The sequence below is a fragment of the Pseudochaenichthys georgianus genome, chromosome 9 (genome assembly GCF_902827115.2).
Source record: "Pseudochaenichthys georgianus chromosome 9, fPseGeo1.2, whole genome shotgun sequence".
Lineage (NCBI taxonomy): Eukaryota > Metazoa > Chordata > Actinopteri > Perciformes > Channichthyidae > Pseudochaenichthys > Pseudochaenichthys georgianus.
In genome coordinates, this window is record NC_047511.1 from 38,527,051 (window position 1) to 38,542,706 (window position 15,656).

At 39.7% G+C, this 15,656-nt stretch overlaps 1 protein-coding gene and 2 long non-coding RNA genes across 4 annotated transcripts in view; all 3 read right to left on the bottom strand.

Moving 5' to 3' along the window:
- The window catches only part of LOC117452627 (eosinophil peroxidase-like), a 4,923-nt gene extending 2,383 nt beyond the window's left edge, over positions 1 to 2,540 (bottom strand). Inside the window, exons 1-7 of the mRNA XM_034091336.1 lie at positions 2,529 to 2,540; positions 2,333 to 2,401; positions 1,809 to 1,896; positions 1,540 to 1,715; positions 729 to 858; positions 361 to 487; positions 66 to 272 (exon numbers count right to left, since the gene is read on the bottom strand). Coding sequence (XP_033947227.1) covers positions 66 to 272; positions 361 to 487; positions 729 to 858; positions 1,540 to 1,715; positions 1,809 to 1,896; positions 2,333 to 2,401; positions 2,529 to 2,535 — 804 coding nt within the window. The 5' untranslated portion in view covers positions 2,536 to 2,540. The remainder of the gene's footprint in view (positions 1 to 65; positions 273 to 360; positions 488 to 728; positions 859 to 1,539; positions 1,716 to 1,808; positions 1,897 to 2,332; positions 2,402 to 2,528) is intronic.
- Positions 2,541 to 7,838: 5,298 nt separating this feature from the next.
- On the bottom strand, positions 7,839 to 8,158 carry LOC139434443 (uncharacterized). The gene is made up of 2 exons (XR_011643796.1): positions 8,052 to 8,158; positions 7,839 to 7,888 (listed from the first exon to the last, which is right to left on the bottom strand). It is a non-coding gene; the product is annotated as an uncharacterized lncRNA (long non-coding RNA).
- A 5,923-nt stretch (positions 8,159 to 14,081) lies between these two features.
- Positions 14,082 to 15,276, bottom strand: LOC117451992 (uncharacterized). Of its 2 annotated transcripts, XR_004552755.2 has the most exons (4): positions 15,154 to 15,276; positions 14,670 to 14,755; positions 14,294 to 14,337; positions 14,082 to 14,159 (listed from the first exon to the last, which is right to left on the bottom strand). It is a non-coding gene; the product is annotated as an uncharacterized lncRNA (long non-coding RNA). The 2 variants fall into 2 exon arrangements; XR_004552754.2 differs by lacking the exon at positions 15,154 to 15,276 and having other exon boundaries at positions 14,670 to 14,821.
- Between the last annotated feature and the right edge of the window lie 380 nt (positions 15,277 to 15,656).

Below are 15,656 nucleotides of genomic sequence, written 5' to 3' on the forward strand. Positions count from 1 at the left end.
AGATTTACAATTATTTCAGTTCAGTTTAAATTCAATGATGTCTGTTTTTTTCTAATGACACTGACCTCAATGGGGAAGCAGGGCTCTGTGAGATCACAGCTCTCATCACAGTCGATCCCGTTGTTGAATGAGCGGATAACAGGCGAGTGAGGGGTGAAGCTCAGGTCGTGGTCTGTCCACTGGCCAAAGATGGTCACCATGAATGTGTAGAGTGGATCGCTTGTCACGTCATCGTTTGCTGTTGCCAGAATTCGGTTTGACACGTCCAATACCTGAAGACACAGTGTAGACAGTGAGCACCTAGTAGTACTACATTCGTCTTTTCTTCATTGTCATTGACCATATGTTAAGGTTTCTTACCAATGGCAGAAAGTGATTGTCGATAGTGTTATTATCCCAGCCTCTTGGTTTATAAGTACTATCCTCGTACTCAGCAGGGAGCCAGCGGGTGAAAGGTGTATTGGCGGAGCCAAAAAGGGGGTATTCCCTATATGCAAGAAATAATAAATGAATTAGTGCTCATCTTATATGTTTTTTTTTTATTTATTTAATTAAAATGATAGGTGGGAAACCTAGGCAGCTGCTTACAACCAATACATACAGTAACATGAAAACAAAAACAGAATCAAACTACTCATGAGTTAGTAGTATGAAAGCTATATGTGCAGTTGTCCACACCTATAGTCAGGGGAAATAAATGTAAGGTTTCTATTTAATAGTTGACTCACTGGTTGTTGCAGGTGCTGCTTGCTGTGCGATACGGCGAATAGAAACTCGCCTTGCAGGAAGGGGTCCGATGTCGGGGGGAGCAGCCTGTCAGATCAGCGATGACCTCCAGAGTCTCCTCAGGGATCAGATCTAAATTAAGTAAGAAACATCAGCGACTCAGCTGCAGAGGTGGGAAAAGTTCTCAGATCTTGTACTTGAGTAAAAGTAGAAGTACAAGAGTGTAGTAATCTACAAGTTAAAGTTCTCCAATAAAAATGTGTAAAGTAAAAGTAAAAGTAGCAAAGTGTTTGCATCAAAATGTACTTCAAAAGTATAACTTCTCATTATGCAGATTGGCCCATTTCAGAATACTGTATGTTTTGTTTATTTATTGATGCATTCATGTGTCTATCAAAGATGGTTGAGGTGCAGCTGTTTTAATATCGTTGTATTCTTCAGGGTAGCTTGTGAATTTACTCCAGGTATAACTAAAGTGTATTCAAAATACACGAGTTACCTCTGAATTGCAGTGGAGTAGAAGTACAATGTATAGCCAAAAATGGATATACTCAAATAAAGTATCAAAAAATGTTACTTAAGTACAGTGAGTAAGTCTACTACTTTAATAACAATAATAATAATAATAATAATAATAATAATAATAATAATAATAATAATAATAATAATAGATCGGATTTGTATAGCGCTTTTCCTAATGCTCAAAGACCTTTTACATAAAATCAGAACAGAAACAATACAAAGAAAACAAAAAACGTAACGATATACAGATGTTTCTAAGGAAAGTGACGGGGAGCTGTAAATGTTGCACACCTGTGGCATTGATGGAGCGTCTTCGTCGTCTGTTCAAAGACTTCTGGATCAGCTCCACGGCGTAATGCATGTAGTCTGCAGCGCGCACTGCATTTCGGGTCAGCCCAACAGGCTGCTTCAACGTCCGCAGAATGTCTGAGGGACTCACTACATTCCGCCTCACGCGATCAATGCTCCTGTGTGGTGAGCAGAGACAACATTGATGAATTCATACATTAATAGGAACTAATACCTTCGATTTAGTTCTTCAAAAAGGTTTGTACACTTACACTTTTCTGGAGTGTTCGTAAGCTGAGTCAACATTGGCCTTGGCTGCGATCACAATTCTCTCAATCTCATCTCTTCTCAAATACGATTCTGAAATGCCACATCAAAGACTTTTACAAGATATATTTGTGATACAATACTGTAACATAAAACTCAAACATTTGAACTGGGATAATTATTTCTGAATCAAGGCAAGTTTATTATATAGCACCTTTCAACACAAGGTAATTCATAGTGTTTTACAAAAATGAAAAACATTAGGAGCATTAAGAAATAGTACAGCGGAACACATTATAAAATGACATTTAAAAACTGTCATTATAAAGAGAAGGAGGATAAAATAAACATTAAACAAGCAAATAACACAGGTATAAAAAAACATGAATACAAACTATGTAACCTATGAATAGTTCAATTGAAAGCAGGGCAGAAAGAAAGGTCTTGATCTAAAAAAAAGTACAATAAGTCAAATATTTAAATATATCTTAGTGGCTTTTGTAAGCAAGAGGAAGGTGGAAGCACTCACCAGCATTCACCTGGCATTGCAAGCTAAGGTAAAGCCCTGCAGCCAACAGGCACAGAAAACCCTTCATTGCTGCAAAAAAGACAAATATTATCCAGTCAGTGAAGCAAGAGGTGCAAATCTTCAGCCACTCTCAGAAGTGTGTGCTGCATACGTGTAAGTTGTCGGACAATTTATAGCCGGTGTGTTGCTTCATTACCGCCCATTTGTTGTCCGGAATTCCCATCTTTTCTTCCGCGTTCTCACTCAGCATCCCTGTTGAAGTCTGCCAATTAATGATGATCAGCGAAAGAAATAACCTGTCAATCAAAAAAATCAATGTAGCAAATCAAAGTTGCATGATTTCACCGTGTTATGAATCTTGTTTTTCACAGAAGAACAGAAACTCTTAGGGGTAGTTAACTCGAGAAAAACGTTTTCACACATATTACACATTTTGCGTTGTCATTTATTCGTCAATAATTATTTTCGCCATGAATAAATGTCTTGTTCATATTTATTTGTAAATGCTGCATACATTTATAATATAATACTTTTGGATTAGAGAGCTGCAGCGCTTCACTTTAAGAAATTATATTCTGAAAATGCTCTCCCTCTTAATGTGTTACGTTACAGTTTTTCCATAACACAAAGTTACATTTCCAAATCTGGATTGTTAATTTTAACTTTTACTGTATGTGTGTGTCTATTCCTTTCAAGCTAATTTCTTGTTTCGAGTTTTGAGTATTTATTAAAACATTTTCGAAAAGTGCTTTGTGAATATTATGTGAGTCTCGTCCTACACATAATAAGGTCTACACACGATAACGCATTCCACTAGTAGGACGATTGTAAGTCGATTCCGGTCAAATTAGTTTAAGGAAGTTAATCGTGACGTAACATTCAAGTTCCTGAAACTCCAATGATACCGTGGCTGCATTTTGACATGCCATTGAAACTCAGTATTGCGATTCCTGCCAAACGAAAACATCTTCCTGGACCAATGCTGAAAAAAAGGGTCTGATGTTGTCCTATAGACCCGTGAAATAATTAACAATAAGTCTACCAGCACCTGAGCATTGGATAACAGCTCCTTTAATAACCCGCTAATGTCCAAGCTTTTCAATATGATGACAACTTTTAAGACGATCCCAGCTTTTGAATAAACGAAAATTAATGTGAGCTTCCTTTTTGTTGGGATTCTAAACATATATATTAGGCCTACATATAAATACCATCCAAAAAAACGTACTTTAACTTGCGCAGCTTTCTGCACAATAGGGGAAAATAACTTTTTATATTACATTTGGATATTAAACGCAATTTTTGGGGGGGTTGCTGTCGGTGTGTTGTTGGTGCACAAACACACACGCAGACACGCACACACTCAGACACAATGATTACTTGTTCTTATCATCTCAACAGATTCCCAGCCGAGACCCTCTGCTTAGGGGGACACACAGAAGACTGCACTTCTTTCTTTGGATTTATTTGTGCTTTAAGAACTAGAATTCTCATTGTGATGGTAAGCACTCATTCCTATCTGCTATAATTAGGTTTGTGGGCGAGTCTCGTGTTCCACCTTTATTACTAATACCTGTGCATGTCATCAAGTCAAATCTCTACTAACAGAAGCAGCCAGGTGACCTCATTGCAGTCAGAGATCACACATCAGATTACACATGATCTTTGCAAAAACAAGCAGACATTACATTGCATTTAGCTGACGCTTTTATCCAAAGCGACGTACAAGTGCGTTCGACCAACAAAATAAAAACTTGAAGAAAACAGAATCATATAAACTACATCAGGTTTCATAGAGCAAAAACATTTCAAGTGCTACTCAACTGGCTTTAGGTAAGCCAGTCCTTTATTAGTATATAAGTGCTTTGTTAATAGTTCTATCGCTCGAAGTGGAGTCGAAAGAGATGACTTTTCTATGAAGGTAGATATGGTGCAAAATGCGAGAGCGTGAAAACCTGATGTGAGCACTTGCAGAAAAAAAATCTGAGCTTGTGTGCATATTTACACTTGTATAAAATATCCACGTAACTGTGAACCAAATGTACACTTGTATAAAATATCCACGTCACTGTGAATCAAATTTACACTTGTAAAAAAAATATCCACGTAACTGTGAACCAAATTTGAAGTCACAGAAGAAAAAAAAAAGTTTTGTAGCTTGTAGGAAAAAAATGAACTTAGAGATGAAATGTTCACTTGCAGAAAAATACATATTTTTTAAATATATTTTCCATTACAACTGCAACTTTATTTATTACAACCTTTCAAATCAGTCATTACAACTTGACGAATCTGCTCTGTGGCAGTATAAATCGACGAATCTGCGGTCTTGACTTTTGCTACACTTCTTGCGATAAATGTGTCGCAAAAGTAATTTTCACCTGTAGATGTGGGGGAGGGAGGGGGGTTGGAGCGAAGGGGTGGAGCTATCAGAACAACGAGGCTCGGGTGACTGGAGACTGCGGGGCTAATGGTTCGTGTCGCTACCAGTCCGCTGACATGGCGCATCAATCAACGGTAAATGTTGCCCATTACTTGCCCAGTATTACTTTGAATATTATTATTGTGATTGAGGATTAAATCCGCTTTGAAGACCACCGTTTTATATCGTGCAGTTTAGCGGCAAAATAACGTCAGTTAGCCAGCTAACGATAGCTTTGTTGAGTTTATGCTAGCTAAACAAGTAGTGGTTGTAGTCTATACAGCAGTAATTCATATATTATAGCCTACTGCTTTGGCACTAACGGTTGATAACCGTTTATGAAAATAAAACCAATTGAACTGTACTGAAATAATGACAAGTTTTATAATTGTCTTGGGCTCCTGCTGTGTTTTTAAAGCCTTTGTAAATTATCCATGCTATTATATATTTTGAACGAAGACTTCAGAATCTTAAAATCCCTTAACGTTTGTATGCAATTGTGCTAAATTCAACTCTGGAATCAAGCAAATATTAATATGTTTGCATGACATTAGTTATTTATATTTTGCCATCACTGAACTATACGTTTAATACATTTAAGTCAAGCTAAGGTACATGTGTTACATGTGTACAGCTAGTTAGTGCTCTTACCTGTGATGCCTCCTCCAAACAGCATAATAACCAGACTGTATCATTAAAACGAAGTACCAGTTCTAGATCCTTGACTTTAGACAAACAATTCAAAAGACAACATGTATTTAAAGACCAATCTTTCTTTGAAGGTGCCTCTTAACCTGAGATATTAGTTATACAGTAATAGTATTGACAATCTAAAAAAACTGAGCAACTCAACAGTCAACGAGAGACAGCAAGCGCATTTCGTGGCATCTGCAGGCAGTGGCAAGTACTTCCGGCATATGCCACAGAGGCCACAACTTGCCGAGGCATCTGCCACTGCTCAACGGGAGTTGCCACAAGATGCCAGAGTAAGAGAAGGTTTACTGTACCTGCCACTCGCCTTCCGTGGCAAACACTGCTATTTAAACCCGTATTTATCGTGTAAAATGTCGCTGTTTAGGCATGACTTTATCGAACTGATCTGTACACAGGACTGATGTGCGATCTTTGTTTTTCAAAAAGATTATACATTATCATTTCTATTCAATTTTACTTGGAGCATGGTTTGCTAAAATAAACAAACGTGCTATATTTATGATGAAATATTGGCAAGTGAGGGTTGCAACGCCCTTGGCAATTGTCGCTTCTTGAGGTGAGTTTACACTGCTTGCTACGATAAACCAGGTGTTATGACTAGTAAAGACAAATACATATCTGTATTGACACAGCAACGTGTACACTGGTGTTATTAGACTTGGCTACAGACTTAGGGCGGCTGTAACCGATTGCAGTTGCCACTGCTAGTGAGATACTAAGGTTTACTTTATAAATTAGGCAAAGGACTTATATTTGCCCCATGCCTTCAGCAGCAGCAGGCCATTCACTTTGATTTTATCCCGTTATGAAATGTCATCATTTCGACAATAAAGAATTGCTATAAACGTTATCTTGCACGTTTTATCGAACCATCTCCGTTTCTAACTTTCAATATATTTAAAAAGAGATCTCTCTCTCATCTGCGTGCGGGGGCGGGGCCTCACAGACATGCTGCTGCGCTGTGCACACTCTTATTATACATCCATGTGTGCACACAGTTCTGCCGGTAATGAATATTAGGATACATTTTGTGAGGAAACTTTTCCACCAATAATTCCAATAAGTATTCCAAAATGTATTCACTTCAGGTTTACGAAAGTAACTGTATTCGGATTAGTTGTTTATCAAATGTAACGCGAGCTGAATACAGTTAGGCTACTTGGTTTTTGTATTCTGATTACGTAACGCCGTTACATGTATTCCGTTACATGTATTCCGTTACTTAAAATGCTGTTACAAGGAACCCGCAGCTGCATGAGTGAATGTAACAGTCTAACATGGCTGGATTTGAAGTCGAGAGAGGTTAAAGATGTCAGCAGGGTAACGGAATAGTTGCGCTGTCATGTTCTTATATGGGACAGACAGACCGCAGCGATTGCGTTATTGAATGGTAAATATATATATATATATATATAAAAAACACACACCCAAGTACTTTTTCAGCTGTAATTGCATACTTTTTATTGACAGTATTGCATTTGGAGAGGCAGGGTGACAACGGAAAGCTTGGTAGCCTATTACTTAGATACGTTTTACATTTTTGTAAAATGTTCATGTTAGCATGGGTAGCATGATCATGTTAAGACTATGAATATCATTTTACCACAACAGTGGATGAACAATTGATATATGTGTTTGAACAAGAACAACAGGAAGAACAAAGTAAAAGGGACGAACAAATGTGTGAACAAGTATTAAGAACAGTGTATGGAAAAAGTGATGTGTGTTAGAACAAAACAAAGTAAAATGAATGAGAAGGAGAACAAAGAGGGTTCAACAGAAAAAGATTAATTCAGCCAAAAAACACAATTTTGATTAATCTAAAGTGTAAAACAATCTTCAACACAGACCAAATTAGTGCCCTTGGACAACAACATATATGGTAAACGAAATTAAATTGAGAGAGTGGGAGACTGAAAATGATTACTATGATAAATATTCAAACTATTTACAAAACTATTTACAGAAGCTCCTGTTGAAACATGGTTCAACAGAGCAACACAAACAGGTTTGTCAACAATAACAATTAAAATGACGAGGCCACTTTGCCAGGGGGAGGTGATCCAGCGACGAGACAATAAAGCAATTCATATTAAGTTCTGTTGAGACACCACAGGATATAAAACCTTCCAAGCGATGACCTCTCCTCACCTTTCACCCGTCTTTCCTCAGGAGACTCAGGTCCTTCAACGTCTGCAGCACAATAAGCACCCACCCACAATTGTTGTTCGCACAAGCACAATTGTGCGAACAACAATTGTGGGTGGGGGGGGGGGGGCATTTTACAAATATTTACAAACAACTATTTACAAAAAAGCAATACAGAACTCTAGTCTAGGGCATCCAGGGGCCTAATCATTTTGAAAAAAACAAGAAGGTTCTTTGTGAAAGGGACATCCTCTTCATCTGTTTCCTGGGCCCTAAAAAGCAGAGCAAGAATAGGAACAGTGGTGAATAATGGGAGAGAATACAGTTGGGAGCAGACTGAACAGAGGACATAGCAATATTCATGTTAAAATGTTTGCACAATAAATATTATGGCACTTTCGTTTATATTGCATTTTAATAGATCAGTTGTCATACATAGCATTTGGGTGCTCTAATCGATCCGAGAAGGGGTTCCGGATGTATGGCTTCCCTAAGGACGTGGAGCGAAGGAAGAGATGGATGGCAATGGTCAACAGACAAAACCTGTGCCTGAAAGAGGACAACAACAGCAGAAAACTCTGTCATGTAAGTAATGTTCACAGAGGTGACATGACTTATTAACATTTTAAAGGGCATCATATTTCCAAGTGTAGAGAATTATGACTCTTCAATGACATTTGAAGTGTGCAGGGGAAACTGATCAAACCTACCTACCCACAGGTACACTTTGAAGACGACCAATATATTGGCAACAAATCAGGAGGAAATTTGAGGTTGAGGCCAGATGCTGTTCCAACAGTATTTATACATCGGCCTAAACCGAAAAGGAGAAAATTCACGTCAAGGAGTATGCCTCCAGCTGTCAGGAATAATGACCACACCTATTACTGCACATCAAACATTGGTATGATATATGAAGCTAACAATGTTTCCCATGTTATATCATTCAAGGATAGACTACACTCCTAATGCAACTTTCAGATTATACAGCTTCAAAAATACCAGGGTTCATGGATTCTCTGAAGACTCAAATACCACATGTACATAATCTACAGATTTCTTCATACTGTAACATTGCCAATAGACGAACTTAGATGAATGTCACTATAGGAGTATAGTGTAAGCCCGAAGGTCCCCGCCGACGGGGACCCTGATTTTTTTTATACACACTCACACAAATATTTTTAATATTTTTTTAAGAATCTTTTTTTTTATTTACATTTTTTTTAATTTTTTTTTTTTTAATGGAATGAATACCTATCAAGTGATATTCAATGAATACAATGCTTTTATTTAGTCTGGTATCTGAAAAAGGTTCAAATGGCACTGATGGGCCCAAATGTGCCCAAAGCTTATTCGCCTGGACTTTATTTTCATAAACCTCTCTAAAAAGGTCAAATGTCACTTGTTTTGCCTCAATCTTGATACAGGGTTACTTATTATATGTTATCATTTGGATTCCTAAAGCTTTTAGGCTACTAACCCATCTTCAAGGTTGGTCTTCACTATAATAATGGGTTTTTCTTTAGGCGGAGACAGGAATTTACATTTTTTTGCTATGTTCCATCTGAATTTACTCTGACGAGAAAAATCTATATTGATTCTGCACACTTCTACATCCAACTCACAGATGTAACCTTGCTTTTGATAAACAACAATTATTCATATAAACCTTTTAGAAGTGAAGTGCCAGTCATTTGTTCTGGGAATGTCATTTTCGAGCCTGAAACCTGAAAAACAGGCTCGGGGTTTAACAGGTTAAATGACAATAGGTGCACATGTAAAGGCAGCATACACATAGCAATTGCCTTGTTATTGTTACAGAGATTCAGGGAGATATTGAGGTGGAGTTCCAAGGGAATGAAAGGGACATCACAGACAGAGAGAGACAGACAGGTGTCAGCAGACTGCCAGGGGCCAGTATGTCGGGGGCCGACAATCAAGAGGCCACCTTACCAGAGATCAGTGTGCCAGGAACCAGTCAATCAGGGGTCAGCTATGAAGAGGCCAGTTGCCAGGGTCAGGTGCTCCAGGGACCAGACTGCCAAGGGCCAGTTGTGACCGGGCTCACGTGGAGGATCTAATGAGGCAACTGAGAAGGGAGAGATTACTAAGAAAGAGAGCCGAGAGGGCTCTGGTAAACCAGAAGAGGATTCATTCGGCATTAAAAACAAAACACAATTTGATTAATCTAAAGTTTCAAAAAATCTTCAACACAGACCAAATTAGAGCACTTGGGCAATCAAAAAAAGGTGGGATACGGTGGGGGAAAGAAACCGTGAAAAAAGCAAAACAACTAAGGTTCTGTTGTGGCACTACAGGATATAAAACCCTCCAAGCCATGAATATGCCTCTGCCTGACATCAGGACCATTCAGAGGAGGATGCAGCACGTCAAACTGGAGCCAGGAGTGTTGGGGGAGGTGTTTGATATGCTGAGGCTGAAGGCAGATGGCATGAGTGAGATAGAGAAGAAATGTGTGCTCACCTTGGATGAGATGTCCATCACCCCTAGCGTGGAGCTGCATCTGGGAACAGGGAGGCTGGCCACAAAGGCCAGGCCACTCATGCCTTATTTTCATGCTGGCTGGTGCTACTACGCGGTGGGAAACAGGTTGTGGCTTACCACTCACCGTGGGCCAGTCCCTATCGCCAGTGCATACTGGCAGTTACGTGGAGGATGGATCAGACCACTTGGCAGACTTCCTGGACACGCAGAACAGCAGCTGCAGTCCTCCTGACGTTCTGAGAGTGGAGCAGCTACACTGTAAAAAAAAAAAACGTAAAAAAACGGACAAAGTGCTGGTAATTTGCTGCCAGGACATTGTCCGTTATTCCACGGACACTTCCGTCAACCCTTTAACGGATATTTCTGTAGATTTACAAGACTTTTTCTGTACCATATACGGACACTTCCGTCAACCCTTTAACGGATATTTCTGTAGATTTACAAGACTTTTTCTGTACCATATACGGAAACTTCCGTCAACCTTATAACGGATATTTCTGTAGATTAACAAGACTTTGTCCGTAATATTTACAGACACTTCCGTCAATCCTAATATCTTTTTTCTTTTAAATCGTGGGATTAAAAATAAAAATAAAATCCTAAATAAATAACAATTACACTTTCAAGCACACTGAATAAAGCACAATATATAGAAATTGAACAAAATGTATTTATTTCTTTCCATAAAACTCAACATTCCCCGCTGCCCCAACCTGTAGGAGAACATGCAATGACAAATATCCCCCTCCCAACTTCCCTCCCCCGAACATGGGGGATTTGAACCCAAAGAATCTGTGGTGGTGGGCAATAATTGTACCCCTCGCTACCTGAGTGCCATACAAATGGTTTTTTAAAAAAATACATTTCCATACAATTGTAAAACCCTAACATGATCATACATTCAAGTATGTAAAATAACAGCAACAATAACCTTTTTCTTAACACCATGATGTTAGAGGTCGGGCTGTGTGGACATGTGCGCCTCAAGATCAAATTAGTAGTTATAAAGCACTTATATACTAATAAAGGACTGGCTTATCTAAAGCCAGTTGAGTAGCACTTGAAATGTTTGGCTCTATGAAACCTGATGTACTTATATGATTCTGTTTTCTTCAAGGTTGTGTCTTCCTGGTCGAATGTACTTATTGTAAGTCGCTTTGGATAAAAGCATCAGCTAAATGCAATGCAATGTAATGTAATAAATTCCTCCCACTGTTTGCCACTGCTGTTGCACCCTACTGGCTCACCTGTCAGTGAGGAAGGAGGAGCCTTCATGCAGTGACGACAAAAAAAAAAAAAAAAGTAAACTGTTTTTTGTGTGTGTTGGGATGTTCAGTCCAAAAGTCCAGTCCAAAAAGTTCTGTTTTGAGCTTTGAGGAATGCTCACATGTGCCAGTCAAATTTCTTCAGCTCAGTCACGAGCTTCGACAGTTTTGGAGGAATGTGGTGCCGTTTCTTCCCCTTCATCTCAGCCTTGGACCCTCGGTCAGGATTCATTCCAAAGAAAACTCTAAGGAAACAGAAATATGTTTAGCTACACATGCAACTAAATGAATGAAACTGAACTAAAGAGTAACATGCCGACAAAGCTCAGATACTACTTGTCGTGTGGCTCTACAGGAGTGGAGCCGTCTAAAATAGCATACATTTGTTTTCTCCACCATGCCCGTGTGTGTGTCCATCTACAGCTAATGTTGCAAAAATACTACTATTACAATAACACTTTGCTCCTGTAAGCTGAGCAACTCAGACAACGTGCTGTTAAAGTCTGCATCACCAACATACTATACTGGAAATGTCAGCATAACCCATGCACCTGTGACTTGTGTGGATATACTGTACGTGCACTGAACGATCTCAGGGCACCGTTAACTCAGTGCATGAGTAGCACAGCTAGTAGTAGTCGCTAGTAGCCACGAGTGCTGAAAGAAGTTGTGACGATTGATAACAAAGTTTTAATCTGAAATGTATGTCTAAATTATTAATTATCCGTTTGTGTGTGTGTGTGTGTGTGTGTCTGTGTGTATATGTGTGTGCATGTGTGCGTCTGTCTGTCTATGTGTGTATGTCTATGTATATGTATATGTGTGTGTGTGTGGTGTGTGTGTGTGTGTGTGTGTGTGTGTGTGTGTGTGTGTGTGTGTGTGTGTGTGTGTGTGTGTGTGTGTGTGTGTGTGTGTGTGTGTGTGTGTGTGTGTGTGTGTGTGTGTGTGTGTGTGTGTGCCTATGTATGTATGTGTGTCTATGTATGTGTGTGTATGTGCGTATCTGTGTGTCTGCATGTGTGTGCCTGTGTTTGTATTACGTGTATCTATGTGTGTCTATATGTATGTGTGTGTGTGTGTGTGGTGTGTGTGTGTGTGGGTGTGTGTGTGTGTGTTGTGTGTGTGGTGTGTGTGTGTGTGTGTGTGTGTGTGGGTGTGTGTGGTGTGTCTGTGTGTGTGTGTGTGTGTGGTGTGTGTGTGTGTGGTATCTGTGTGTGGTATCTGTGTGTGTGTGTGTGTGTTTCGGGTCTGTCTATGTGTGTGTATTTGTGTATCTATGTGGGTTTGTCCTAGGTATGTGTGTGTTGTCTGAGGTGTGTGTGTCTGTGTGTATCTGTGTGTGTCTGTCTATGTGTGTCTATGTGTGTGTGTGTGTGGTGTGTGCTGTGTGTGTGTGTGTGTGTGTGTGTGTGTGTGTGTGTGTGATCTGTGTGTCTGCATGTGTGTGCCTGTGGTTTGTATACGTGTATCTATGTGTGTCTATGTATGTGTGTATGTGTCTATGTATCTGTATGTGTCTATGTATCTGTATGTGCATATATGTGTGTGTGTGTGTGTGTGTGTGTGTGTGTGTGTGTGTGTATCTATGTGTGTCTGTGTGTGCCTGTCTATGTGTGTGCATTTGTGTGTGTGTGTGTCTATGTGTGTGTATCTGTGTGTGTGTGTGTGTCTGTGTGTGCATGTGTATGCCTGTGTATGTGTATCTATGTGTGTCTGTTTGTATGTGTGTGTATGTGTCTATGTGTGTGTCTATGTATGTGTATGTATGTGTGTGCGTCTGTGTGTTTCTGTGTGTGTGTATCTGTATCTGTGTGTGTGTGTGTGTGTGTGTGTGTGTGTGTGTGTGTGTGTGTGTGTGTGTGTGTGGTGTGTGTGTGTGTGTGTGTGTGTGTGTGTGTCTCTGCGTGTGTGTGTCTGTCTGTGTGTATGTGTGTCTATGTATGTGTGTGTGTATGTGCGTATCTGTGTGTGCCTGTGTTTGTATACGTGTATCTATGTGTGTCTATGTATGTGTGTGTGTATATCTGTGTGTGTGTGTGTATCTATGTGTGTCTGTGTGTGCATGTGTTTGTCTGTCTATGTGTGTGTCTATGTATGTGTGTGTGTGTATCTATGTGTGTGTCTATGTATGTGTGTGTGTGTGTGTGTGTGGTGTGTGTGTGTGTGTGTGTGTGTGTGGTGTGTGGTGTGTGTGTGTGTGTGTGTGTGTGTGTGTGTGTGTGTGTTGTGTGTGTGTGTGTGTGTTTGTGTGCGTGTGTATCTGCGTGTGTCTGTCTATGTGTCTATGTATGTGTGTGTGTAGGTGCGTATCTGTGTGTGTCTGCATGTGTGTGCCTGTGTTTGTATACGTGTATCTACGTGTGTCTATGTATGTGTGTGTGTGTGTGTATGTATCTGTGTGTCTGTGTATATCTGTGTGTGTATCTATGTGTGCCTGTCTATGTGTGTGTATTTGTGTGTGTGTCTGTGGTGTGTATCTGTGTGTGTGTGTGTGTCTGTGTGTGCATGTGTATGCCTGTGTATCTATGTGGTGTGTGTATGCGTATGTGTGTCTGTTTGTATGTGTGTGTATGTGTCTATGTATGTGTATGTATATGTGTGTGTCTGTGTGTGTGTGTGTGTGTGTGTGTGTGTGTGTGTGTGTGTATGTCTCTGTGTATGTCTCTAGTTGTAATATCCAAAATATTTTCACCTGTGATTCCATTGTCAAGGCAGGCCAGCGTTCCAGGGTCTCTCCAACAGGTAGCTCATCATTGATTATCTCATTGCGCTGCAGGGCAAAGGTAGTCTGCATTAACTTTGCAATCAAGGGATGGTTTTTATCTCTCATCTTAACACACACACTAGCATGCACCCCCCGTGCCTCCCCCACGCACGTTATAGTTTCTCCACTGCAAGGCTTACCAGGTTGAAGACGCCCTTTATCTGCCAGTTGCTTCAGTTTCAGCCTAAAGAGAAAAACAAATTGAAGGTTAGCTGGGTTGCAAAGTTTTCACAAAATGATCAGAGAACAAAAAAGAAAAAAAACTCCCGCCATTTGCGGTTCGAATTTTCCAGAGAACTTTTGCAACACAAACGTTCCACTTTGAGATATAACTTAAAGCAATATAAAATACTGTCTTACAGGTTTAAATCATTTTTCAAGTGAGGCAGATATTAAATCTAGGCTAGCTAACAAGAGCTCAAATCAAACTAACACACCATGCGACACAAAGTGCATTAGATGCAGAAATGAATAACAAATCATTTAAATACTGTGCAAAGGCAAGAGGTAACTTACCAGAGTAGCGCGGTCAAATTCCGGCAGTGAGACTCGAGAGCACGGTGGACAAACTTCTGGAAGTTTGAGTGATTTCATCCGAGGAGCTATAATGGCGGACTCAAATGAACAGCAGTGAGACACGTCGGGGGCGGAGCACATACGTGATGAAGTTAGAGAGATTCAGTAAAACATTTGAGTAAAATCCCCAATATGATCCAAAGTGGAATAATACTGTATGCACAATATTACAAATCAGTTCATAGTCATCAGAAAATTTGCGGTGAAATAACTTTTATAAATCTTTGGGTTAAAACAACCCATATTCTTCAAGAAGCTTGTACTTCTTGGTCTTACAGTGCAGTTAGAAGAGAGTTACCTGCCAGACGTCCACGTAATAAAACAAATATTTAACATTAACACAAACTTTATGTTTACCACAAATATCCTTTTTGATTAAGAAATGAGGTTCCATTCCCAAATTAAACACAATGAACCAACCTACCGAGCAGACTTTCAGTGCGGACGGATTCCTGTAATGGCGGCCACCACAGATATTTTTTACCGGGCAAAAGCACCCACAATGCAATGCGCAACCAGTGTTGCCAGATTCTGTGAGGGACACAAGGTCAAGGAAAAAAAAACCCAAAAGAAGTGAAGTGGGCCACATGAGCACTTTAAACCTATACAGCAACTATTAGAAAATAGCAGATCACAACGTGCCTCAACGCGATGCATTGTGAGCATGGACTGTTTATATAAATATATAAATATGGTTGTGAGCTTGTAGATCTGCTATTTTCAAATAAAATCTTGGGGGAAACTTATAATAAGCAGACCTGGCAACACTGTTTTCAACGGAAAAAGTAATGTAAAAGTCGATTACAGTACTTAAACAGTAAAATGTTACACCACATTGGCCGTAATTTTACAGATTTTTCTTAGAGTGTAGGAGACCTGACAACACCACCTGACATCACTAAAACCGAGTCCTGTGTGCTATACCAC